General features: G+C 44.7%; 1 protein-coding gene across 1 annotated transcript; it reads left to right on the forward strand.

Annotated features, from left to right (window-relative positions):
• Nucleotides 1-9195: 9195 nt before the first annotated feature.
• Nucleotides 9196-19569, forward strand: HEY2 (hes related family bHLH transcription factor with YRPW motif 2). The gene is made up of 5 exons (XM_061989991.1): nucleotides 9196-9378; nucleotides 10533-10611; nucleotides 10718-10801; nucleotides 13429-13510; nucleotides 18397-19569. The coding sequence occupies exons 1-5, from the start codon at nucleotides 9296-9298 to the stop codon at nucleotides 19074-19076; spliced, it is 1008 nt and encodes a 335-aa protein (XP_061845975.1). The 5' UTR covers nucleotides 9196-9295; the 3' UTR covers nucleotides 19077-19569.
• Nucleotides 19570-26257: the final 6688 nt, after the last annotated feature.

Below are 26257 nucleotides of genomic sequence, written 5' to 3' on the forward strand. Positions count from 1 at the left end.
GGCAAGTGACATACCCATTGCATGGGTATGAACTTATCTCAGATAGGCAGGTACTTGACAACTGCCTCCAGCAGGGCAGTTGTTCTAAGTGACAGTCCCCTCTCCTTGCTCAATACTAGTGAGGAGATCTTCCTTTGTTCTCTTTACTGCAAAACTCTCTCAGAGCAGGAATGCTTGCCCAGTACATTTCCTCAGCAGAGACTCTGCCTGAGGAAATGTCCTACCTCCCTTCACCCTCCCCAGTGCCATGTGCGCATCTGCACTCCCCTCCCCACCAGCAACGAAGGAAGGCCAGCAGCAGGGAGATTTCTGGAGCTCGTCCCTCTCACCTCCCTCCTCCTTGACAGGGCCAGTGGGCTGCAGCTCCAGCTTGGAATTCTCCTATCAGAGAGGAGAAATCCCCCAATTGCAGGAATCCAAAATCTCCCACAGAAGTGGACAGCTGATGGAGTCCAAGTGCTGATGCTCTGACGTGATACCTCATCTCACAAAAAAAGGTCATGAATGCCAAAGTACCTCAGTAGGACACTTCTAGCTGGCAGGAGTTCCGAGGCCGAGGGGAATATTTTGTCAACTTAGGGACATGGACATACTTTGTAACCCTTGGGTAACTTTGGGTTTATGGCACCTATGCTTAGGCCCAAAAACAATATAATGGTAACACAGGAGTTAAACTAGCAGTGCTCTTGTAGTATTACTGGGAAAATACTGAAGCAAATCTGCGCTAGGGAGTATGTGCTCAGTCTGGAAAATCAGTATTGGTGAGTGTGAGGAGACATCACAGCCAACCATCATAGTCCTTACACTTGGGAGCCCCACACAACCACCACTAATCCTGAGCTATGTGGAAAATACATAAAAATGCCTTGGATACACTGCATGCACAGGAATGGAGAAGGCAGGTAAGTCTAACTTGACCAGACTAGTAGAAGAAGAGAGAAGAGAATACAGAAAGTGAAAAGACAGAGGTGAGGAAGGGTTGGGAAGGGCCAAGATGGTGAAGGCACGGTATTTCAGGCAGTGTAGCAATGAGTGAGCCAGAGGAAGTGACAGGAATTATATGGCCAGAGCTATTAACCAGAAGGATGAAGCCAACAGCTTTTCTAACTGTCCAGAAGCAGAGAGAGGACGTGTGCTCAGGAAGCCATGCAGAAGCCCGGACAAAGTTTAGTCTATTTACCAGAAAAGTCAGATTATCCTTTGCTTTTTTAGGAAGACCCGATAACTGCACTTGGAGACAACCTTCACATCTAAGTAAACAAAAGGGCAGAGAAGACAGCAGCATTATAAGTCTTTCTCACCGAGACTAGAAGAACTGATATCCTCATCCTTGTCCAAGGAAGCAGAGGAGATGACAGTTTTAAAGGTTGTTCAGTGCTAGCTGTGTAAATGTCAAAGATGGGAGAAGGACTTAGGAAGAAGGAGTGCCTATTAAAAAAAAAATAAAACATGCCATGTAAAAGCTACTTGTGTGGCTGGGGAGAAGTTATTGCTAAAAATTGAGTTCTGTAAGTTGTGGTCCACAAGTGGTCCTCAGGCTGTTTTGAGAGATAATGTTGGCAAAAAGGAAGGGAGCAAAGGTGGAGACCTCATCATGTCTCACGAAGAGTAGTAGAAAATAAAGGGACAATCAGAAGCATGAAAATAAACTAAGGAGGAGGACTTGCAGAAGGCATGGGATGATGGCTTGAAAGAGAGATAGTTTCAGGGACTTGAGATTTGGCTCAGAAAAGGAAGCTAACATCTTCAGTTTAAAAAAGCATGCCATGGTCAAAACAAACACAATTGTGACCAAGTTGGAGGCTGAAGGGAAGAAACATGAAATAGTAGCATCTTTTTTATCCTTAACACCCAGAGAAAAAGAGCTGGGGACCTCGCAGTGTTTTGGCAGGGGAAGTATCCATTTGCTGCAGCTGCAGAAGGGTAACAGTCTTGAGGAAGCTGTGCCAGTCACCTCAGGTTCTCCCATAGAGCCCAAAACACAACCAGCACAGGTCCGAAAATGAAACATCTGCTCCTTGCAAGGATAAGCAACAACACCTACGTGGAACCGGCAAGCCCCAAAAGCAAAGTGCTCTCTCACTGTAACTATAAATGTCCTTTAGTTAACATCTGCCGTAAAAAAAACATAAAACACAAGAAAACAACTTACCAAGCAAAAGAAAGCATTTAAGCATTTTGGAAAGCCTTCAGTCTGCACAGTTTTTTTTTCATCTCTTGCACCACAAAGAACAGCAAATACTTTTTAAGTCACTGACAATTAATCTGACTGTCCTCAGAGCTGCAGAGCTTTCCTCTCAAAGTCTGATGTCTTTTTCCTCTGACATGTCATATTTATTTTCAACTATGTATAAACAAAAAGGTATACAGAAAACAAATCACAAATATGTTTAATTAAAATACTACCAAAGTAATACAATATTTTGAAGGAGATAAAAATGTTTATCTCCACAAATCAAAAATACCTTGACAGTATTCTTTTTCTTTTAGAAATTAGAAGAAATTAGAAGAAAATTGGAATTAGGCCCTGCTACAGAGAGCTGTTCAATTTCTTTGTTGAAGCAAAAGCCATATTCAGTTAACACAGGTTTTCCTGATTAAGCTCAGTGTGATCAAATGCGATATTAACTAAAGAATCACAAAAATACTTGTTTAAGCACAGGCAGCCACAAGACACAAGACTGAACGCAACCAAGACAGAAGTAATTTCTTTCCCTTGAATAATGAATGTTATTGACTAAAGGGAACTTTTTGCAGTTTATAATAACTGTTCTCTGTATGGACACATATTCATGGCTGTATTTAAAACTTTCAGTTTGGGGAAAAGCAGTTTCTTTGGTTTAAGACTGTGATCCAAACTCTTCTGTGGTGGAAGACTCTGGCTCTTGACTGGATTTATGCCTGCATGATTTGGGTACAAATCAAGGTGAGTATTCATTTTGACCCTACATGTTTCATTGCCAAGATTTGGAAGATGTTTTCATTAATAACTTTCTTCTTTTTTCCAGAGATCATAGCTCCTTCTACTGATAAGTGGACGTTTACTTACTTGGTTTATAGGATCTGTAGTTTCACAGTCACTTCCAGGTGCCACTGCTGTTACTGAGAAAATTCATTAAAATATCACCAATGTAGCCAGAATACCTGAGGTTTCTTATAATATGCATAGTCAAAAATCAGGCACATTTTTAGAGCATCAGGTGATGTGTTTTATTATTAACATCTTGATTTGAACCCTGAAGATGATGCGCTATTTTCTCTCATGAAGAAAACTCAGCTAATGCCAGAACTGGTTCCTCAGCACTCCCTGACAATTAGTTCTTTCCTAACTCTCTGGAAAACTCCTTGATTTTTATTTTAAAAGAAAAATCAACAACAAAACACAAATGATGACAATTCTCCAGTTTTTGGTGACCCAAAAGGAGAAAAGAAGCCCCACTTGTAGTGAAAACATTCTAGAAAGGAAAACACTGAAAAAGCTGTCTAGGAAGCAGGAACTAAAAAAGATAGAGTTCCTTCAGTCAAAAATCCACCAAGTTTTGACCAAAAAAAAAATCAAGAAGGTCCCCATTTTCAAGACAGGATGTGTTTATCTAGCCTTGCCACAGGTACTAGCAAGTTGAACCATGCTTCACCACCGTGGAAATGTATTTAAACGGAAAGAGTTTAAATGTGAAAGCTGTGCTCATGTACTCATTTTTACAAGTACTCTATTTCCGTTATAATAATTTTACTCTTGCTACAGCTCTGTGGATTTTAATAGAGCTACCTCTAAAACAGATTAAAGTTTATAAATTGTGTTGTGCATGAAACCATGAGAAGAGGTTATGTATATTTTTGTGAGGTAGTTAGGTGGGCTGATTTACACTAATGAAGAAAGTGTCCTGTTCCCATTAACACCACTGAAGCCATTCATTAAGACAACTAAAGTCAGGAAGTTCTTAAATCTTGCTCCATAGTCTTTGAAAAAAACCAGAGCCAAAGCCAAGAAGATGTTTAATGAAAGTTTAAAACGCACAATGAGGCCTCGATTCTCCTCAACTGCTGCACGTCTTCTGTGGCCATACATAGTACACTGCTGGTAAAATACTACCACATGAAAATTCTGCAAATGTGTAGAAAATTGAGACCTGTTTTTTGCAAAAGATATCAGGAAAAATGCTATATTTATACATATTTATTTATATAGGAGGCAACTTTTATTTCCATTTTATTGACAGGGGAATAAAATAGACAAAGCAAGCTAGGCTAGATGGAGATGCACAGGAAAATTAACTGAGTGGATTAGTTAAACCACAAATAATTCTATGTAGACATCCATTCAAAACTAAAGCTGGTTTTATTCTATTCAGTGTTGTTTTACTCTGAATATGAATTAATTTCAATCAAATTGCAGCTAGTTCTGTTATGAATAAGAGCACACAAACTGAGCTTCAACACAATTCACAGATATTTTTAATTTACACATTTTGTTACATTAATTAATTGTCCTGAGCTCCTGAACTCACTTAGGAAATCTGCCAAAGTGCAAAGTGCTAAGGTTGAAGTCCTATCCTGCAGCCCTTACTTGGGGTGCTGCTCAACCATCTTCATTATCACCAGACAGCACAGCTCCGGGTCCATGGGAGTTGGAGGAGGTATTCCTGTCTTTCCCTGACACCTACAATGTAATGACAGATCTCAGGGAGAGCATTTCATGCATTTGATGGGAGGAATGGACAAACATGCAGCACCTGACTAGAGGCCAGGAGGAAGCACTCGACCCAGAAGTGTACATTCATTGACCTCTGTAGGCACCAAAAGCAGAGAAGTAGTGTGACACATCTCAGGGGACACGGAGTTACATTTTCAGCAGTTGGCCTAAAAAGCCTATAGTCAGCTTCACTGCTTCACCAAGATCAGATTTACGGAGGTGTAACTCATTGATAACAGTGAGAATGACCTATAAATAGCCACTGCATCTTCCTTCCTACTTAAAAAAAAAAAAAAACCACATTCAGCTTCAAATTTTAATTTCTTACAGTAAGTCTCTGCGCAATGTTTATACTTCTCAAAACTGAAGTAAGCTGAAGTGAGCTCCTGGAGTGATGGCACCCGCCTCAGGGCAGTGTACTTCTACCAGTATCCATGTGGTTAGTGTAGTACCACAGCAATCACCTATGGATCAGCCTCTACCCTGACCCAGGTGCAAGAGACCTACAGTACAGCTAACAGTGAAACACTTCATGATGCAAAAATGCATGGAATGCTGTGCCTCCACTTCCACTCGTGTGAAGCCATCCTCTAGGCAAACCCACACGTTTTAAGGTCTCTCCACCTTTTTGTGCATTGTTTCTTTTAGCTTTGTATCACGTGGCTTCCTCTATTCTCTGTTCTTCCTTCAGGCTGTCAATCCTGCCTTGGTATCAATTTACCCAGAAATCATCTTAACCTTTTAGTTGCAATCATGTCAGAGAAAAAAAATCAAGAAAGGCTTTTCTCTCGATTTTCAGTTACAATAACTCAATAAAAAAAAATACACAGCGTCATTTTCCATAGACCGTGAATGCAGATTGTCTTTCCTTACTGTCTGTAGAGCTTCCTAGTAGGAGAAAGTAACTTAAAAGTAATATAACGGTTATCCTTAAGAGGCTGCTTACCAGATGAAGGAACTGGGATGCAAACGTGTGTTTAAGAAGGAGAGAGTAAAGAACTAAAAAACAGCTTTATGACTAAAAGTTTTGATGCCTTCCGTGTCCACTGAAGAAATTCAGGACAATCTCGGGCCCTCGTGAAGAGAGCTGGACAAAACTTCAGCTCCTTCAGGAAGCCACGCTCATTTCTCAAATGTTCCTTAAAACTCCTATTTAATCCTAAACATCTCACAGCTACGGACAAGGCGCAATTCTGAAATCTCGGGGAAATGGCAGAATCATTTTTGGAGACGGGACGGGACAGGACGGGATGAGGGGGGAGCAGACAAGCGTTGCTTTTCGACGGGAGCCGGCTCGGGGAGCCGGCTCGATACATGTAGTGAGAAGTGTTCCGCTTGCCTTATTTCGCAAGCCAATTCTCGAAACGGCTGCACCGCTCAGTCACTCACGGCGGGCACCGGCCCCACCGCGCCGCCTGCCCGGGGCCGGCCCCGAGTGACCCACAGGGCCACGTCCCGTCGCCGCCGCCCGGCCCTGGACCCATACCGAGCTTTTATTTGCACCACGTTTTTCAAGAGTGATAAAAAACAAACCACCCCGAAACCAATGGAGGGAAGGAGAGGTAGCTGCCGCTCCCCGTTGCCCCGGTCGGCCGCGGCGGCGAGACAGTCTCCCGTCCCCGGAGCCGCTGTTCGAAGCACGCCGGGAGTGAAGGGTTCGGCCAGGATCTCCCTGCCTGGGGCTGCCCGGGGGCTTCTAGGCAGGGAGCGCCGGCGGAAGATCCGGCTTCTTCTCTTTGGAGGGAAAAGTACTGGGGAGAGGAGAAAGATGCGTTTCTCTGGGCTTCAGATGCATGTCTGCCGGCGCAGCTTGCTGCTAGCAGAGAGGGTGTTCTCACTGTGACAAATGCTCCGGGGAGCCAGGCTGTACGGGGCCACGGGAGAAAGAATCACACGTGTCACAGGATTAGGTCCTAAGCAAAAGCGAGAGGCTTGGCCCCGCGACGGCAGCTGCCCGAGTGCGGAGGAGCCGCTGCTGGCTCTGCCCGGCCCGTGGCCGTGGAGCCGCCACGGAGCCTCCGCTCACCGTAGCGCACCTGCAACGGCGGGCGAGCCCGGGACCTGGCGGGGTGCAAGGGCCTGCCCTCGGGAGAACCCCTAAGTTCTCCCCCAAGGAACAGGTAGATCTAAATAAATAAACAAACAAACTAGGCAAAATGAAAACAGAGCTAACGTTAGGAGCTTTCCGGAGGAGGGAATTCAGCAAGGCTGCCAGGAGGATTTAGTAGCCGGATTCACAACAAACAACTGAGACAAGCTCAACTCGGAGAGGTAAACATAGGATAGCTCAGGTTTCCGTAGGAGAAAAGCACGGGAGACTCGTGTCCCGTGGGGGGGATACAAATTTTTAAAAATGGTAAGGCAGCAAGAACTAGTTTGCAGAGCGAGCAGAAATTACGAACCCGGTGGCACCGACGCTTGACATGAAAGATCTCTGCGCAAAACCCCGAGACAGCTCGGAAACGCAGCAATATCCCCGAATGATGAAAAAACATTTTAGCGGACTTTCAAACACCCACCCGCAAGCCTGTTGCCCCTTTTCGGAAGCGTTTGCAGGCGCATCCAGAGCAGCCGCAGCCTAGGCAAGGTAACAAGAACTTTTACTCAGACCTACCCCATCTCACCCTTCTCCGCAAGGCGATTTCTGCGGCGGGGCAACCGCTTCCGGCCGCTCCCTGGGCACCCCGACCCGACGGTCCCGGGCGGCGGCGGGAGCGGGCCCGGTCCTCACAGGTTCCCCCGTCTCCTTACAGCCCAGACAACCAAAGGCAATTTTTGCTTTTTTTTTTTTTTCTTTCTATTTATTGTTTTCTAATCTAGAAAACTCTATGACGAGCAGTAAAACGGCTGAGTCTGCTCCCAGATTTCTAAAGCGCTTGTGCTTCAAATTGCAGTCGGGCGCCACAGGCTGCTCCCGCTATTCCATTTATCTATATACGTCTTGTCGTTGGTTTGTTTTTTTGTCGGGGGTTTTGTTTGTTTGGTTGGTTTTGGCGGGTTTTTTGTCAGATGTCATCAAAAAGACAACTGTGGGGAATGTGTCCCAGGATCCCGGGAGCTGTCCTTGCCTTTCCCACAGGCGCTCGCCTCTGTCGTGTCAGAGCAGCCGCGGAGCTTTTAGTACCTCCGCAAACATGGGCATGAAAAGGATGTCCCGGCAGAGCAATGAGGCATGAAATCCCGCTGTTCCTTTACATAGTGGCAGCATCCACATGAAAGAGCAAACACCCGACGTGTCACCAAATATAATTGCATCGACGGAGGGTATTCACAGGGAAAAAAAAAAAAAACCACCCAAACCAAAAAACACAGAACAACCTGGCTCCGGTTTCTCTTTTCGCCAAGGTTCTTTTCCCACACGTACACACGGAAAGGAACCCAAGTACCTTCATCAGGATTTAATCGAGTGGGAAACACAGTCATTGACACCATCGGCTGACAAATAGAAGGCAGCCGGGGCAAACTCCGCCCGCGCAAAGAAGCGGAGCCTCACCGGGAAAGTGTCCGCTTCCCCCTCCCGGGCCAGGCGTTTGTGCTCCCTGTGTCCCCCGGGGAGACTGGATAACACTCGGCCGGTGCGGGAGAAAAGTGTCCCCAGGAATGTACTAGAGGGGACAGGAATGGATACAAGCAGAGGAGGAGGACAGTCATTGAAGGCGAAAGACTAAATTTCTGCTGAGAACGTACTACTCCGAATGTATTTTGTCAGGAATCCGGAATTAGAAAACATAAGACAAACAAACGGGGCGGGGGGAGGGGAAGGGAATCCCAAACAAAAGCAAAATAAAACACGTCTGCTACAGAATCCTCCGGTAATCGAGCTGCTGAACTTCCTCCAAGTCCTTTCCAGCAAGGATTATCGCTGCGCTTGGCTCCCGTCCCTGTGAGTGCCCACCGCGCCTCGGCGCGCCAGTGGATGCCCCGCAGGCAGGGGCGGACGGGGCCGCTCGCCCGCCCGCGACGGGATTCTGATCTTTCCCGGGATTTACACAGCCCTCAGACCCGCTACGAGACACGGCACGACTTCGGCAGCCAGGGCTGCCGCCATCCCCGCGGGCTTTGCAGGACAGGGTGCGGGACTGATCCACCTCGGAGGCTTATAGGCCAGGTCAGACAGCAAGGTCCCCCCAAACGCCAGGTTGGACAGTGGGGTTGCCCCGTGACTATCCCCCTTCCCCTTCCTCCGGCGGCACGGGAGGGCAGGAAATGCCGCTTCTTCCCGCTGGAGGGTGACCCCCGAGGACGCCCCGGACCACCCCCTCGCCTCGGCTCCATGCCGGGGGCATCTGCCCTGCTCCACTTCCCGCCTGCCGCGGCCCGAGGGCGGCCGGGAAGCCGCGGGGCGCCCGCCAGCTCCTCCGTGCCGCTCCGCGCCCCTGCGGTGGGCGGCCACCCCCCCCCGTCACCCCCGGCGGGGCGGGCCTTGCCGGGGGCGGGCCGTCGGGCGTGAGACTGAGCCGCGGCGTGGGAAAGAGCTTCATAGAGGCTTTGCTCTGCTGGCGGTGCGGAGCCGAGCTGTGCTGGTCCACCCCCTCCCGCACTCGGATTTATTTATCTCAGCCCCCACCCCGGCTATAAGCTGCGCCGCGTCCTGAGACCGCAATGAAGCGACCTTGCGAGGAAACTACCTCAGACAGCGACATGGATGAGACGATAGACGTGGGGAGTGAGAACAACTACTCGGGGTAAGTGGGGCACACACACACCCCGTACACATCCCGGGGCTCTCGCGATGCGGAGACCTGGCCGCCCCGGGGGTTCGGGGGGGGTGGGGGGGCGGTAGGATGGTGATAAGTGGTGGTGATGGGCCCCTGAGTGCGAAGTGGGATGAGGTTTTGTCCTCTCTCTAGGTCACCTAGCTTCTTGATAGCCCCCAAGAATTTGCCCCGCGGTCTAGCTGCTCGAGCCTCAAAATGATGCCGAGCGCTCAAGTAGTTTGTGAGCCACCGTCCTGCGGTTCATTAGCTCTACTTAATTTGCCATTTTCAATCAGATCATTTCCAAAATAGCTCCTGAGTAGGCCGAACAACCTCTGGGAATCGGCGCCAGTGGGAAATGAGCTGTGAAAAGTAAGCAGGGATTCGCAGTAGCTCAACGGCAACTTCAGCAGAGCCGGGGTGCAAGCCGAGGGTGAGCTGTGGTGGCTGAAAGGAGGGCCGGCCCAGGGCCCCCGGGGGGCCAGCGCTGGGCTTCGAAGCTGGTCATGTCCATTTAAGAAGTACATGCACAGGGGCCCTTTCTTGTCCACATCAGTGGCTAAATGAGTATTAAAAGTTACTGGGATTTTTTTTCACTTTCTTATAGTGAAATAAAAGCCTTTCTGTTTTCGTGGGTAGACTTGAAAGTGGGTTTTGAATTCAGCTCCTGCTGCAGGACAACATGACAGACCTGGACTGGGTGACTGGTTTTGTGCTGGAGCGTCTTTTGATGCATGTGGCAACGGGCAGGAATGTCAAAACCTAGCAGGCAGACAGAGGTTGTGGGATCAGATACACTGCTGTCAATATACAGAGACGGTTCACATGGTTTTGAACTCAGTTCTGAATTTGGTAATCAAGACTGTATATGCAACGAAAACTAAATCCACTGTGCTGGACAGTGAACTAGCTGCAGAAAGAGACTTTCATCCCAACAGAGCCTTCTGTCAATTCAAACTATGTGCTGGTGCAGTCAAAAATGAAATCCCTCTCTTTAAAAATACTGTATAGCGCAAAACATATTCTAAGCACTGAGAATGTCATGAAAGGGATGGTGCATACTGAATATGGTGACCTAAGATGTCTCCCAAGAGCAGTGTCAAGTTATGCAACACCTGACATACTTTTTTATTGTTTCACAGGCAAAGTAATAGTTCTGTCATTCGATCAAATTCCCCAACAACAACGTCTCAGATTATGGCCAGAAAGAAAAGAAGAGGGGTACGTTGTGTTTCATTCTTTTCCCACATGAAAATTTGCATGTGTGCTGTGATTTTGCCCTTCAACATTTTTATAAACTTAATGTGTCTTGTTTTTTTGGGAATAGATTATAGAAAAAAGGCGCCGTGATCGTATAAATAACAGTTTATCAGAGCTGAGGAGGCTTGTGCCAACTGCTTTTGAAAAACAAGTAAGCTTTTTTTTTTTTTTACCCTTCATTCTGTATCTCATCTGGCAAAGTTAGTTCTCTTGTAAAACTCGTTAAAATAATATTGTATGTGTCCTGATCTGGCACAAAGCAGGCATTTCAATAAATGCTTTGTTGTGGCAAAACTATTAGGAACATAATTCATTATAAGGCTGAAAAACATTTCCATTCTTTGGCTTGTTTTTCCCTTAAGGGTAACTGTGTTCATGTTGCCTCTGTTCTTTCGATGAATTCCAGTAGTGGTTTTGTTAAAAATGCGCTTTACTCCATATTTTAAAAAAACAAAACAAAACTCAACAAAACTCCCCTAAACCTGTATGTCAATTAGCCTTCTGTCTAAATATTTACATGTAATGTCCTTCACTCCTTCTTTAAGAAAACTTTAATCTGTAATTTCAGTTGCAAACTAATCAGTCCAGTTTCCTGAAAACGGAACAGTCTGGATTATACACATTTTAAAATTACTCTTTAGAACCAGCTCATGAGGAGGGGCAACAGGCCCATGTCACATGAGCTAGTGAAGTCAGTGATATGTTCAAAGACTTCAGGTGAGGAAGTACTCATCAGGAAGGCTGGAAGGATTCATCTAACTGGTTCAGCTCCTTGGTCATGAAATTACAGACCAAAAGCTTAGAATACAATCTATCCTGTAAAACATGGGCATTTTGTTTATACCACTCAGAGTATTTATTTACTTCCCCATAGCTTGATTTTTGGTTTTTGGGGCTTGCTCCTGTTTTGCTGGATGGATCTGAAGACCTACTGACACGTGCAATTGACTCTATCTCAAATAGAAAGGAACCAACTGGAAATAAAGAGTCTGACTTCCTTATACTAGTACAAAAAGCCCCAGAAATTAAAATTTGTGAGCAGGATTTTGAGGTGCTGAATGTCCATGGTAACTGCATGGCAGGCACCGTACTCTGTTAGGTCTGTTACATTCCTGACCTGAACAAAAGCTGGCTAAAAAGAAATTTTAATTATTCTAATCATGGTGAGAGCATCCCTTGTGTCACCTGCAACATGGTTTTAATAACTAGTAGCTGTAACTGTGCTTTTGTGTAGGTTCTAGTAAAGCAGAGTGACAGAGGTATTTTCAGCTAGATAAACAGGGGCAAGAGACAACAGTTGTTTGTCCCATTTTATTGTTTACTTCTCGAAAACCACAAACATTATAAAACAAGTCCTACAGAGCCTTTGGAAATTACCCAGCGCCATGCAGTTTTTAGCTATTAGTCACTCTCACTGAGACAGCTTGTACCATGTCTATGGAAAAGATGAAGTCTGAGAAAACCAGAGGATATAGTCGCACGTAAAAGGGCGAATTCTGACCTCAACCTTTGCATGAAGAAAGCACCAAAAGCAATAAGGGGATTAAAAAAAATACTTTGGGGTAAAAACGAACGTGCACTGTGTTTTGTGCAGAAAGCCCCACCATTTTTCTGCAATATGCCAAGAACAAAGTCATCAGTCCTTTTCCAGCTCCTTGACATTCAGCTCACTGAAGTTTCTAAGTTGGAGGTTTAGTTTCGCTTCCGCCTCCCTCCCTCCCTCCCCAAATCACAGCTCTGCTCTCCTGAGTCCCTTGCAGGATTAGTGCTGGCGAATCAGGGCTTCGAGGAGGGTGTTAAGCCATACCTAACTTGCATGTGTGCCAACTGAGCAAAGCTGTCCCACGGCAGTGAGGCAGCCTGGATGATAACTAAGAGAAAAAACAATGTTTTGCAGGATGCGGTCTGCCGGTGGCTGCAGCTTGTGCAGCTCTGGTTTTAACTGATGCCAAGGGATGATCTCTTGCACTGGAATAACTTTTGTGTGGTAAATTCAGTCATCTGAGCATGCTCCAGATATTGAAGGGAATGCTACGATGCAAAATAATTTTATTTATAGATTAGTATATTAATGCTACCTTTTGTGTTGTATTTTATACTTTTCCAGCATCTGCTGTAGATCTGTGAGCCGCTCTCATCACTAACAAGAAAATACTTTTATGGGCAGAGGAGATAAACTTTTTCACAGTATTAATTTCCATGTCCCTGCAAATCAGATCTCTCACAAACTTAAGATACTGTAAACTCCACGGTTGTTTTTTTCAGTTGAGAATGAGAATAGAATATTCAGCAGCCAAATGACATGTCGAAAATAAGAGGCAAGTAAGAAAGAGGGATACAGCTGGGTATGTGTTCACAGGGACACCTACTGGTAAAACCAGAAGGAAAAGGTTGCAGCAAGGTTTTCATCGATAGCTGTGCTGGCCTGTCCTGCTAGCTCTCCATTGCTGTTTGCTGTTAAAAAGAAGGTCCAGAAAGTTACATATTTCTCTCATTTCAAGAAGGTGTCGTCTCTACACTATCTTCAAGGCCAGGGCTATGCTCAGCTATAGCCTTAATAAAGCAAAATTGCAGTGCTGATGATGCTTGTATCACCAGAGTGGAGACATTAGCCCTTAGACAAAGTCTGGGAGGCAGATGCTGAAGAAAGAATTACCCTGGGAATGTCTTAAAGATAGGGGAAATTGAAAACATAAGGCTGAACTCAGTGGAAAGTATATCAAATTAAAGTTTCTAGTACTTGTAAGCCTGTATTTATACGAGTCTCTTATCTCAAAGGGATCTGCCAAATTAGAAAAAGCAGAAATACTGCAAATGACAGTGGATCATCTGAAGATGCTGCAGGCGACAGGAGGTAAAGGTAAGAAGCTGATGGTTTCTTTTCTAATATTTGGGGAAATCTCAGAAAAAAAAAATATTTTTCGAGGAGCTGTGATAGGCGTTTCCAGATTAAAGGAGTGGAAATCAATGCTAATGGCAGGATTGAACTCGTGGGAAAGAACTACAGGGACAAAAGAAGCACTTGACCCTGGGCTTGTGTTTGCTTTCATAACACTGTGGGAGTAAAGGCTTCATTCACAGGCAGCCCAGTCAGAGATTTGTTTGGGGTTTCCAAAGAGCACTGAAATCTGCACAGGGAGACAAAACAAATACACAAACACCAAACATAAACAGGAGGTTTGTGGCAACAATTGTGTAGCACAGAACCAATACTAAACCTCATTATCCAGTAGCTATACCGAAGGAAGTGGATGCAGAGGAACTTTCATTATTGTTTATGTATTTTCTTTGTTCTGGAAAGACTTTTAAATGCCAGGTTAGAGCTGTCTTATTCACCAGGACAAAACCCAGTCTTGCTCTATGCAGCTTCATTTATCTGACAAAGCAAACAGGCAGGCGGCAGGCAGTGCTTTCTGCACTCCTGTTTATATGCTATATATGTGTGTCAGAGGTCTGGGAAGCTCCCTGGTCATGGGTGCTGGCAAGACAGGGACTGCACTGCCTGACCCATTAGACCAGTTGGCTGCTGGGAGTCGAGCGTACCTCGCTTGTGCAAGCTGGCAGTCCCGAGGCTGGAGGCCAAATTATTTCAGCCACCCACGAGGTATTCTGTATAGTCATGATTTTGGAACTTATTTGGAGTGAAAAATTTGCTGGCCTCCTGTAAGCACAGTCCCACATCCCATGCCGTCAGCTGTGGTTATGGTTGAAATTAGTGCGATGGAAACCAACTGATTTTTTTATTGACCTGTTCTGCGACATAGGTAAAGGCTAGAAAACAAGTAGCTGCTGCTCCCTGTCTTCCTTTTTTTGATTAAACTAAAAATTTTTTAGTCCATGACTGAAGTGCTGCTCCTCTCTGTTCCTTATGGTGGTTACAGAATTCGGCTTATAATCAGCGCACGTTTAACAACAAATGGTTGTAGGAAAGGCTGATATTCTGATACGTGTGAAAATTAACACCAAACAGACATATGTATTTTCTAGGTGTTAAGACACTTTTGCTAGGAGTCCATTTAAGCTTAAAATTTCTGGGTAATTTGTTGTCTAAGAGGTGAACGGAATTTTATTGCCCTTCATGTAACGGACATGCCTCTTGATTCCTTGGAAAACGTGCAAAATTTAAAAACTAAGCTATTTTCTGACACCTAAAAGCGTCCTTTAAAACACTCTGTTTAGTTGGTAAGGCCACGCTTTTGAAAGTTACGAAATGCCAGAATTGATCGTGCTTGTGCAATTTGAACCGAGATGCTCGTGTGTGTGTGCGTTGACGGTGCTGTCTTGAATTGCGTAGTTGTGCGCTAGCTTTCTGCAAGCTCTGCCTCACTCCCCGTGTGGGGTGAACAACGTTCTGCTGCTGAGGGAAGCGGTGGTTGGTTGGCTTTGTCCTCCCCGCTGCTCAGCTATCCCAGCCTGACCCCCACCTTGTGCTTGGCATCGTTCCTCTGAAGAGCTGCAGCAGCTCCCACCCCTCTGATGTCCACAGCGACGGCAAGAGGGTCAGATGGTGAACTCCATTGGAGGTCTAATTTGACAGGAACCCTCCTTCCCCTGCCTCTCCACCCAAAAAAAAAGTATGTGGGGGATTATTTTATAAATGGGTCAGGTCAGGTTGCTCAGCTGATGGAGGAAGCGACAAAGTGCCTGGGAGGGGAGCTGCTGGGCAGAGAGAGAAGTCAGCAGAGCCCCAGCTTCAGTCGGAGATGGGAAGAGCTGGGTTTTGTTAGCAGTCCCAGGCACTACACTCTGTTCTTTGGTCTGCCACCATCACTATGCCTGCCCAAGGGCAGTGCAGGAAAGGACACAATGTCAGGGTGCGAGGGGAAGTGATGTCTGTTTCCACACTGTGGTCCATGGTGGGTGGCATGTCAGTATCATACCCGATTGCTTCACAGATACTATGATTTTATCTGCTCCTTCTAACCCAGAGGTAGCAGTGAAGTTAAGAAACCTTAGGAAAAAGAGATTTGCAAGTTAGTACCAGGCAAATGTTAAGCCTGTGTTTCCTGCTCACTTAATGTTTTACTTTGCAATCTGAGTAACAGCTTTAAATATCATTTCTTGGGCTTTTTTTAAGGCAGATGTTTGTTTGTTTGCAAGTATAGTTATTCCCACTTTGTAGCTCATCCTCTGAGACACAAAATTTTGGAATCAGTAAAAAAAATAAATTCCATATTTTTTCCTATGGACAAAAGCTCTTAACACAGCAGGGAGAAAAAGGTCCTGGATACCCTTATGCTCCCCTGCATTGAGGTCTGGAGAGAGCTCATCTTCTTCCTCACACAGAAGTGGAGGACACCCACGACGGGGAATGCCTGGGGCTAAGCAAGCAAGGGTGGAGTTGGCCACAGTTTAACGTACTGAGCCCGCAGCAGGCATGGTGGAAGGAAACCCGACGCGCTCCTGTCCCTTCTCTGCTTTTCGGAGCTGCCCGGGCAGGCAGGCTGCTGCCTCTGAGGTCCTGTGCAGACTCCGCATTTCCGCCACCCTGTCACAGGTGCAGGCAATGGTCTCTTGTTCACGTTGAGTTATTATTTTGGCCCAAGGCCAGAGCTTTTCGCTGACTGTGTAAACAAGCACTGCAGAGGAGTGATTTGTCAACAGCGAGTCGCTTGCTGGGACCTCGGTGTGGTTGTGTTGCAGCTTCACTGCAAATTTAGCTTGGGTGACTGACACCTGGGTCAGCAACGTGAGCTAAAATAGCTCAGATGACTTAGTCAGTGTCCTGCATGCAGAGCAGGTGGGGTTATCAGGATAGCTGAAGTAAAAACTGAGACTTCCCATTTGCTACAAAACACTGGTGCATATGTATGTGTAGGGGCGGGAGTGGATATTCTTGGGTTTTGGAAAGAAAAAAAGAAACGTTTTTAGTTCTCTCTCTGAAGGGGTAAGCCAGCAAAGGGGAAACCTGGGAAAGATAACCATCAAAATCAAAACATAATGGAGTCTGGGAATCCTAGCTCTCACCTCCCCTCTGTTTTCATGTCTTGGCCACCATAGGAGTCTGGGAGGGAGTCAGGATCACCAGGGCTTTGGGATGGCTCATCACAGAGCCAGCAGCTCAGACTCAGGGGAAGCTGGTGACAACCACATCCCCCACGTCTCCTCCGGTCTGGATGGAAGGAGACTGGGAAGGCCTGGCTTGAGCCATGTGCTCTCAGGACTCCCAGGCTGGCTGACTCATGGCCAGAGCTGGGAGGTGGTTTTGGCAGCCTGTCAGCCCCTCTGAAGCTGCTGGGGGTCCTGGAGCCTCTGGCACAGAGGGAGTCCCCACACCAGGCTGCTTGGCACCCGAGCAGGTACCCTGCCAGCTTGCTGTTGCTGGCCTGTCCGGCATTCGTTTCTCAGGAGTTCACTCAAACTGCAGCATTTCCACAGATTGGTTGGTCACAGAGGACTTGACAGGAAAAAAGCTGTAAGGAATTGGTGCTCCCTGAGACAAGCCCTCGACCCCTCATGCTTGCTGGTCAGCTGGCTGAGCCAGTGTTTCTCTTGAGTTTTATACACTCACAGATGAATAAAATGGCCTGCAGCAAAAGTGCCATTGTAATTTGGCAAGAAGGGGTGTATAGTGGACAGGGGATTTGGAGTATCATCTATAAATGCGCCCAGGTTAATTCTATAATGCAGGCATGCAGCAACAGAAGTGCTCCTTTCTAGCTTGAAAGTTGATACAAGTGGAAAAAGCCACCTAAGGTGCTAGCATTTTGCAGAAGACAGACATTATTTTATACCAGAGAGCACAAGGCCTTACGTGGATCTTGCTGCCACACTCTCCCATAAGAAGGGCACTCAATCCTTCTGTGCTAAAACACATCATAGTCACTCATACCTAAAAATTTTAACTGAAAGCTAGAGGAAAAAACGGCATGCCAGCTTGGGAGTAGATAGCACATTATTCCCCCAAGGAGACTACCTTTAAACTAAAATAGAAATATTCCCAAAACTGGAATAGGTTTTGTGGTTGAAGATCTTCAATTTAAGCACTAGATTTGATGGTAGACCCTTTTAGAAAGGGAATCTCTTTTCATATGCGTTTAATAAGACAATTTCTTTTTCAAATGCTTTTTTGTCCCAAGCCTGTGGAGCTCCAGTTGCTGTTTGTTGAAATACCTCATGGTCCATATGACTGTCAGTCTTCCATCTCCAAATTAGCAATGGCATTACATAAAACATTTTCTCAGAGAAGCTTTTTATTGTGTGTGTGCAGAGTCATGACAAGATGGTTTTAGTTTGTAGTTAAGTAACACCGTATGTCATATTGTCTTAATGACTCTGTGAAGTAGATGAGACCCTGGCAGCAGTTACAACAACTATCTCACAATGTCGAGAAATAGTTTGGAAGCATTACGATGAATGCCAGTGTAGGGAGGAAAAGGCAGGGTAGTACATGCAAGCTCTCTGGTCTCCAGCCTGCTTCTTTGTGTGGATGAATGTCTCGTTCACACACGCGCAGGATCTATACTGCACTGCAGCAGCTTGCTGAGGAATTTCAGGAGAGGCATTGTGTATCTTGAGTACTTACAGACTTAATTCTTTTCATTTGCATGTTGCCTGAAAAAACAACTGTGGCCTATTGCATTACAGGAATAGTCACACAAATCATTTACAGATCAGAGAACAAACTTTTCATCTTGTAAATCTTAACATGTGAATGGTGAGTCTGGCAGCTGGGTTAGCTGTGTCACCTGTGTAGGCTGGGAAGATGGTTTGACACTCAACACATCTTTTGCCTTCCCCTTGCAGGTTATTTTGATGCTCATTCCCTGGCCATGGATTTCATGAGCATTGGCTTCCGGGAGTGCTTGACAGAAGTCGCAAGGTACCTGACTTCGGTGGAAGGTCTCGACACGTCCGACCCGCTGCGTGTTAGACTCGTGTCTCACCTGAGCACCTGTGCCTCTCAGAGGGAAGCTGCTGCGATGACTTCCTCCATGGCCCACCACCACCACCCCTTGCACCCGCACCATTGGGCAGCTGCCTTTCACCACCTCCCAGCCGCTTTGCTGCAGCCGAACGGACTCCATGCCTCCGAGGCCACCCCATGCAGACTCTCCTCAGATGTGCCCCCCCACGGCTCTGCCCTGCTCACGGCCACCTTTGCTCACACTGACGCTGCCCTCAGAGTCCCCACCGCCGGCAGTGTCGCTCCCTGTGTCCCTCCTCTCTCTACCTCCCTCCTGTCCCTCTCAGCTACTGTTCATGCTGCAGCGGCAGCAGCTACGGCCGCTGCCCAGAGCTTCCCCATCTCCTTCACCAGCGCCTTCCCCATGCTTCCACCCAGCGCAGCCGCCGCTGCCGTGGCTGCTGCAACGGCCATCACCCCTCCGTTGGCCGTATCGGCCACAGCCAGCACTCAGCAGGCTGGCAGCGGGGGCGGCACTAAAACCTACCGGCCGTGGGGGACTGAAGTTGGAGCCTTTTAAGTCCCTCTTTCCCTTCCCAGTCCAGCTCCTTCCTCTCCCTCAGCACATGCGCGCGTGCACACACACCCCTACGTGCCCACACACCCACATGGGAGCCTCCAAGACTTGGCATGTCCTTCCTGCTCAGGCCAGCCGAGCAGCCTACTTCACCCTGAGAGGTGTCAGCAAGCCCTCCAAGGAATGGCACAGCTATTCTCCTCATTTCAGGTGCCAGAGAGGATACAGGGCCATATCTTATTCTCAGTTTGTTTTGCTGGAGGCACCTTGAGGGAGCAGCAGTGGCTTTCATAACAGCGTGACCATATCAGCATGTAGAGGTTTCCTGGGAAATACATAGAAATGCGTAAACATTAGAACTAATAATTCTCCAGCTATGCATTCTTGTTTGGCAGAGGTGAGAGATCACACCTACCAGGCCTCCCAAGGCTAGAGAAAGAGTTCAAGTTTCGTAAGTGCCTGATATTTGAATCAATAATAATAATAATAAAATATATGTGTGTGTGTGTGTGTGTGTTCTGCTAAAACAAATAACATTGCACAGTTATGGAAATGGTATTGGAGAAAGGTGAAACTGTGCATTCAGTTTCAGAACTGGGATACATTTCCAGGCAAGAGTTTGCTCTGGAAGGGGAGAGAGTTTCTTTAGCCAAAAGATTGCTGAGGAAGAATGTTGAATTTGGTAGGCCTAGTTCTCGCTTCCTTAGTTCACTGTCTTTGTACAGACTTGCCAAAATGTGACATCTAGCATAGCATTGGTAAAAGCAATTATCTTATCAGTGCTGGGATTAATGAACATTTCAGCACTGCCTGTGAGCCTTGAGGCACCCTTTTTTATGGCTTAAATATGGTGCTAGCTCGTATATGCACAAACATCAAATTTGTCATGCACCCAAAAGTAACCACCTAGTTAAAGTGTGCAGATTTGGATACAGTTGATTCATGCCAATACAAGAAACTCAGTGTTGTAAGAGTTCAGATTAACTTATTTAGTTGTATTTGGACATATACTTTTAGATGATTCTGTGCAAGATCTCTCTTCACTATCAGCTTCTGGGAGAATGATCACTCTGGGTATGAATGAAGTTACGGTAGGGACAATTTTTAAATTGGCTATTAACACGCCAACATTGTAATGTGGGTTTGATTCCAAACCAAAATGAATGTATTAAAGGGGTTGTGAGTAAATTATTTTGTCAATACCCAGACAACTAGTGCTGCATTAAATGGTTTGCTTTCATTTTTTATTACAGTGACTTAAAATAACCTAAGTATTTTAATACGTCCAGTCAAGAACTAGAGATTTTATGTAAAAAATAAAACACAGCATGTATTATTATGCACTTGATTTCTCTGCTGTGTGGAGAAAGCAATAAGCATCGAGAATGTTAAACATTATGCAAAATATACTTTAAAATATTTGTTTTAAAAATACTGTACCTAGTCGGTCTTTTATGCATTACTTTGTTAACCTTTTTTCTATGCAAAAGTCTTTACATATCACTAATTAAACGAAGTCCTTTTTGACTGCGTTTTATGGATGATTTGTTGCAGTTTTTGTTTGCTCTTGAGGAATACTCTCAAAGTTAGCTTCTGCCACTGTCACCTGCTCCATCCTCTACTGCTACAGAAGCAAGATGACTACCTTACAGCCAGACAGAGACTTCATCTTTTGACAAAATGCAGCCTTAGCTCTGTGGCTTGCTCCTCATCATCTCATCCCCTCAAATATCAAACACTTAACCCATCCCTGTCTGCATCAGCCACCCTCCAGCAGCCAGGCAAGGAGAGGTTGTGACTTGCCTGAACAGCATGCTGTCCCATGGAGAAAACTGGACAAGAGATAGAGAGGAAGGCTCTACCCCTGAGCTCTAAATCATCCTTAATAGTCTTTAAAGTTTTGTTGTTTGTGGGAGAATTAGACATTTTTTCATCTGGGACACACATGCTGTACTGGCATGTTTGGCAGCATCTGCTTCAGGGACCATTCACTTTCATATGAGCAGTTTCAAGAATAAAGATGACATTAGTGAACTGGCAAGTAGATAAAAAGTAGGCTTTATTTACATGAGAAAGAGCAGGTTGCAGCCCTGCTTGACTTTAAGCTGTTAACTATTAACCTGCCCTCTAAGAGCCTGGTAGGAGGTCTCCCATGCATCAGATGATGTTAAAAATGGGCAGACACTGACTTGATTCGAGCTAAGGGCTTTGATCTAATTGATGTGCCGACCCCCACCCCAAATTAGCACTTGTTCCTCCAAATGCAAGATTTTGCCTCATTCTAAAAAAAAAAAAAAAAAGGAGTTTGAAAAATACATTTCTGAAACTGACTAGATGAAAGTGTACTGACTTTATCATCCCGAACTAATGCATCGCAGGTGGATTTGTGTGTTTGGGTTTATCCCATTTTCAGTCACAAAGAACGAGCGAAATTCACGGACACCAAGTTGCTTATGTCTCCACTCTTTTGCTTTGTTTTGTTTTGTTTGTCATCTTTTGTTTTAATGTGAATCAGCTGAAGGGACCAATACATGAGTTAGGCGCCTTAGTGCCAGTTTAATCCTGAGCCTCTGTTGGGAATGTTACCTCTGTGAGAGCAGATGAGGATTTCCGAAGTGAGGAATGAATGGAGAAGCAGCAAATTTCCCATGCACTGTTGGAAAGACATCAGATGGCAATAACTTCTGATGGCCTTGGTTGTAGCTGTGCTAACAAGTCAGAGCTGAAGGAGTCTTTGCAATTTTTAAAACAGAGCAAGGAAAAGCTATTTCCTTGGCATAAAGAAGATCCAAAAGGTAAGACAAAAGGCTGTGCACATACAACCTTACTTCCGTCCTTTTCTATCTTATTCTGCATTCAATGATGAAAGAACCTGGAAGGTGAAGAAAGGCTTTCATTCATGTAATTTAGGACTGGATCATAGCACATAGCACAAGAAAGCAATTCAGGTTGCTTTCTCAACAGTTTGACTAACTTTTCAAGGGGTGGGTTTGCAACCTTAAATTCCAGTTATCAAGAGGATCAAATAAGGTTATGCAATTTCCTAGAATGCTTTTCTTAAGAGGAAAAACCTAAAAACCAATTCTGTCACTCAGCATTAGCAGGCATGAAACCTTAGCCCTCAGCAGTGCAAATAAAAAAGCACTTAGGCTGCTCTAGCAGTGGGACTGTGTCACACAGCAATAGAAGAAGGTTATTGCCCTAGAGAGGAGATAGGCAACTAAGAGGCAGTGCTGTCTGTCTTCTCTTTGCTTTAATTGCAAGTGTAGGGAATCCAGCACAAGGTATTGTCCCAGAAGAAAAAACAACTCCTGTGGCTGAGGAATGAATGCATTTATTCAAATCAGAATAATCGTATCCTGGCAATGACTACATCTTCCTGAACAACTGCCAGGAGGTGCCAGCTCATGCTGTCTGTCTCCTTAGTGCAAGCTTTCAAAGTGTTGGTTTGCAGCTATTCTGAAAGATGATACTTCAACCACGATATCATAAGTAAAGGGCATTTACTAAAGCCTGGAGCATGAATATTGGAAAATTCTTAGGGCTATAGCAAGTGAGAACATTTTTTTCTTCATAATGGAAAATAGTCACAAGTGTCCTTTAATCAGAAGATACCACATCAGAAAATAGAATTTAAGCATGAAGTGGACTGTTACCAGCTCTGTAGTCACCAGTCACATTAGTCATCCACTTCTAGAGGCACAGATAGCCTAAGATCACACAAATGAGGACCTCAGTGATTTCGTAGTCACTGGTAGTTTTGTCCAATGTCAGGAAAAGATGAAGAAATTAGTTTAGCTTTGTTTGCAAGCTTCATGTGCCCAGCCTCATTTGTGTGAGGCTACTGCCTGAACCTGAGTGTGATTTTGCTCCATGCTGAAATTTTGACTTGTGCTCTGTTCCTCTGATTCGCCATTAATATTCAGCAAAGTCTTGTGTTTCGGAAGCTAACACATAAAGGTCTCAAAAGGGATGACCACAGCAACACATCTGACCATAAGTGGACATGGTAAGCAGAGGAGCACCCTGCAGGTGCTAGAAATGCTGAGATCTAAACTTGAGAGTAAACCCAGGCTCTCATGATTTACAGATGAAGCAAAACTTTGACAGATAATCATCTTAAAAAAGGGTGGTTTGGTTTGGGTTTAGTTTGTTTGGGGGTTTTTTGCCCGTAGTAATTGCTACTACTGGAAGTTGTGAAGTGCTATTAACATGTTAATACAATCACTTAGTATTCAGATTCCTGAATATTTGCCACTTCCTAAGATGGGCTCCAGTTCTCACTCTGAAAGGTACAGGTCTCTTGTGTGTCTTTTATCACCTCTGCTAGCCCTCTGCAAATGTCTGGGAAACCAAAGGTTGCTTAAGTGACACTGAGTATGGACAGGCAACTGAATTGGTCCTTCTCTATCTTGTATCTTCTGGGGAGAGGTAGGATTTAAAGCTTAATAATATTTTCACATATGATACGGAACAGTATCAAAATCATTTGATGATAATGTGTTATCATCTATAAATCTTGTAAAACTAAGACCAGTCAACACCTCATTCAACACTAACTTCATCATTTCTCTTCACGGTATTGCTGCAGCAGTAGTGGTGATTATAAGATGTTGATAATTTATTTTTAAAAGGATCTTTTTCTGCATTTGTGGTGGCAGTGCAAAACTTGGACACATTCTTGTACCCTAGAAATCAAAATGTCAGAAGCAAAAGGAAATGAATATGGGAAATTAAAGGAAACGTGTCTAGTTGAATTACTTTCACGGTCTGGAGATGCAGATTCTTATTTTACACCTGCAGATATAGCATTCAAGCAAAGCTGAATATTTTAAACAACTCTCATCTGAACACTGCTATTACTTGTTATAAAGCAAAGTAGTTCTAAGGTGCTGAAAATTTTGCTTTCCACACAGTCCATTTTTAGCATTTTTCTCTCCTACCAAGGAGAGTCTTCAGGATGAAAAAAATACCTTGATGTAACACTGAAATTGTGATTGCAATTGCCCAATAGATCGGAAATTTCTAACTCTGCCCCTGTCTTCATATATGTTATTGTAAGACCTCTTTCAGTGGAATTAGCAGACTGCACCAGGAAACAATCTCTTATTGGAAGACATAAAGTATTTTTTACCTGTAAAGAAAACTCATAGATAGTATTCTGTATTACTGTGTGGTCAGTGAAAATCTAATAAATGACTACAAGACAATCCATAAACCTAAAGAGACAAAATTACGATTACTGAAAGGATCCCCCACACTTTTTTCCTCTCTTAGTTTTCACTTAACTCTGAATGCCGTGTTTTTTTTTCCTATAACAGAGAGGCAACTAACTATTTTTCTTTCCAAGAAGGACTGTCCCTGAAGGAGTATAAAACAAAATGCTACGTATTTAATATACACTTTTGCAACTAGATTAACAAGATGAGGCCTATTGTGTGTGGATAGTTTAAATAGTTTTTAATGAAACTTCCCAGCACAACACTTGGGTTTAATACACAGGCTGTAAAATAAAACAACATTGTTCTCTCCCCACACCCTCTCCTTCTGGTACTAAATGTATTTTGCTGGAGGAGAAGGGAGTTTATTTTGTTTGGGTTTGTTTTTCTGAAGAGGCACCAGGGTGGCAAGAGAGAGCAATGGTGGGACACACTGGCTCCTTGGGAATGAGGAGTATCTCTTTTCCTCTGGGTAGGCAAAGCTACTTCCTCACCTTTTCCCTCCCCTGCCCTCTTTTTGGGCAGGCATTGGGCAGCCCCCTCCCTCCTTTCCCAACAGAAAGACAAGCAGGTTGCAACCATAGCAAATGACTGTGGCTTCATCAGGCTGTTCCAGTATCTCTTGCTATTCTCTGATAATTACCTCAGGTCTTCAGCTGTGAGATGCCATCAGCAGTGTCTGCTTCCTTCTCTCCCTGCATTATCACAGGACTGATACTTGCCCAGCTATGCTGACTTTCAGCCCTTCATTTTATTATTGCAGTTAGCAGATAAAAATGCTGCCAATAGGAATCTCAAAACAAAACAACTAAGAATGTTTCTTGATATTACTGAAAACTGACCTTCATGTGCTGCCCTGTCCTCCTCAAGTCCTACTAAACCCATAAGAAAGATTCTCTTTAATAAATCACTATTGGATCATTAAACCTTTTTAAGGCAGTATGTGCCTTACCAAGAGAATGAGGATTGCAACACAGCAGTGGCTGCTGCTCACTGACAATCATGGGAACTGACCTCAATCCATGAATTATCTAGTTCACTTTGACCAGTTCTCATGCCAGAGCAGGTCCTTTGATGTGACCGTCAAAACCCAAGGATGCTCAACAGCAATAGCCACCAACAGAACAATGGAGAAGTAATAATTCAATATAAATATGTAAAAACTGCCTGCCTGTATGCCTGGCTTTTGCAGCCAGGTAGATTCTGTGCCTGTGGCTGAAATTGGAATGAAAAAAGAGAAATAGAGACCTTTTTCATTCCCGCGTATTACTCTTTAAGGGAAGAAATGCTGGGCATGTTAGAAGGATATTTTTTAAAAACCATTATGTACATGATTTTTTGTCTAAGGCAAGACTCTCAGTTGCATTTCAAAATCAGCCTGATAGTTCAGAAACAATATGCACTTAAGGGCCGATCCTGTACAGAGAATAAGGTCATTAAACTTACTAAGAAAACTATTCCACTTCAGTGAGACTATTCATATAAATAAAGTTATTCTTGTTTCTAAGCCTCTGCAGGACCAAAACTGTAGAGGATGCATTCTTATTGGTCTGATTTGTAAAAATATTTATGTGTAAATCTCTTTTTGATTGTTTCAACACGTCAGAAATCGAACCGGTCATTACTCTGCTTCTTGGCTGCCCACCTCTAAAGTGGGAACCGTGTTATTTGGTTTCTTGTCCTTGATCTTGTCTAAGTAGGCCTCAGACTCCAGGAAGGAGATTGTCTCCAAACTTATGATCATTTTGTGAGCACCCTTAGCTAGAGTTCTGGCCCTTACTGTAAGTCTTCAGTTAAGAGAAGACGGTAGCTGTCCTGGAGCCCAAATGCTAGTGAGGGAGGCAAATTTCTGATGGCATAAGGGATGACGTGGAAGAAAAAAATCCCCTTCAAATTGTATTAACGGAAGAGAAATAGAATTTATTACATTACTTTCAACTATTCATTTTTTTTAACTTTTAAAGT

The sequence above is a fragment of the Colius striatus genome, chromosome 2 (assembly GCF_028858725.1).
Source record: "Colius striatus isolate bColStr4 chromosome 2, bColStr4.1.hap1, whole genome shotgun sequence".
In the NCBI taxonomy this organism is placed as follows: domain Eukaryota; kingdom Metazoa; phylum Chordata; class Aves; order Coliiformes; family Coliidae; genus Colius; species Colius striatus.

Coding starts and splice junctions, on each gene's coding strand:
- HEY2 (XM_061989991.1), top strand. CDS start 9,296: ATGAAGCGACCTTGCGAGGAAACTACCTCAGACAGCGACATGGATGAG. Junction 10,802..13,428: donor CAACTGCTTTTGAAAAACAA/GTAAGCTTTTTT, acceptor CTTATCTCAAAG/GGATCTGCCAAATTAGAAAA. Junction 13,511..18,396: donor GCAGGCGACAGGAGGTAAAG/GTAAGAAGCTGA, acceptor TTCCCCTTGCAG/GTTATTTTGATGCTCATTCC.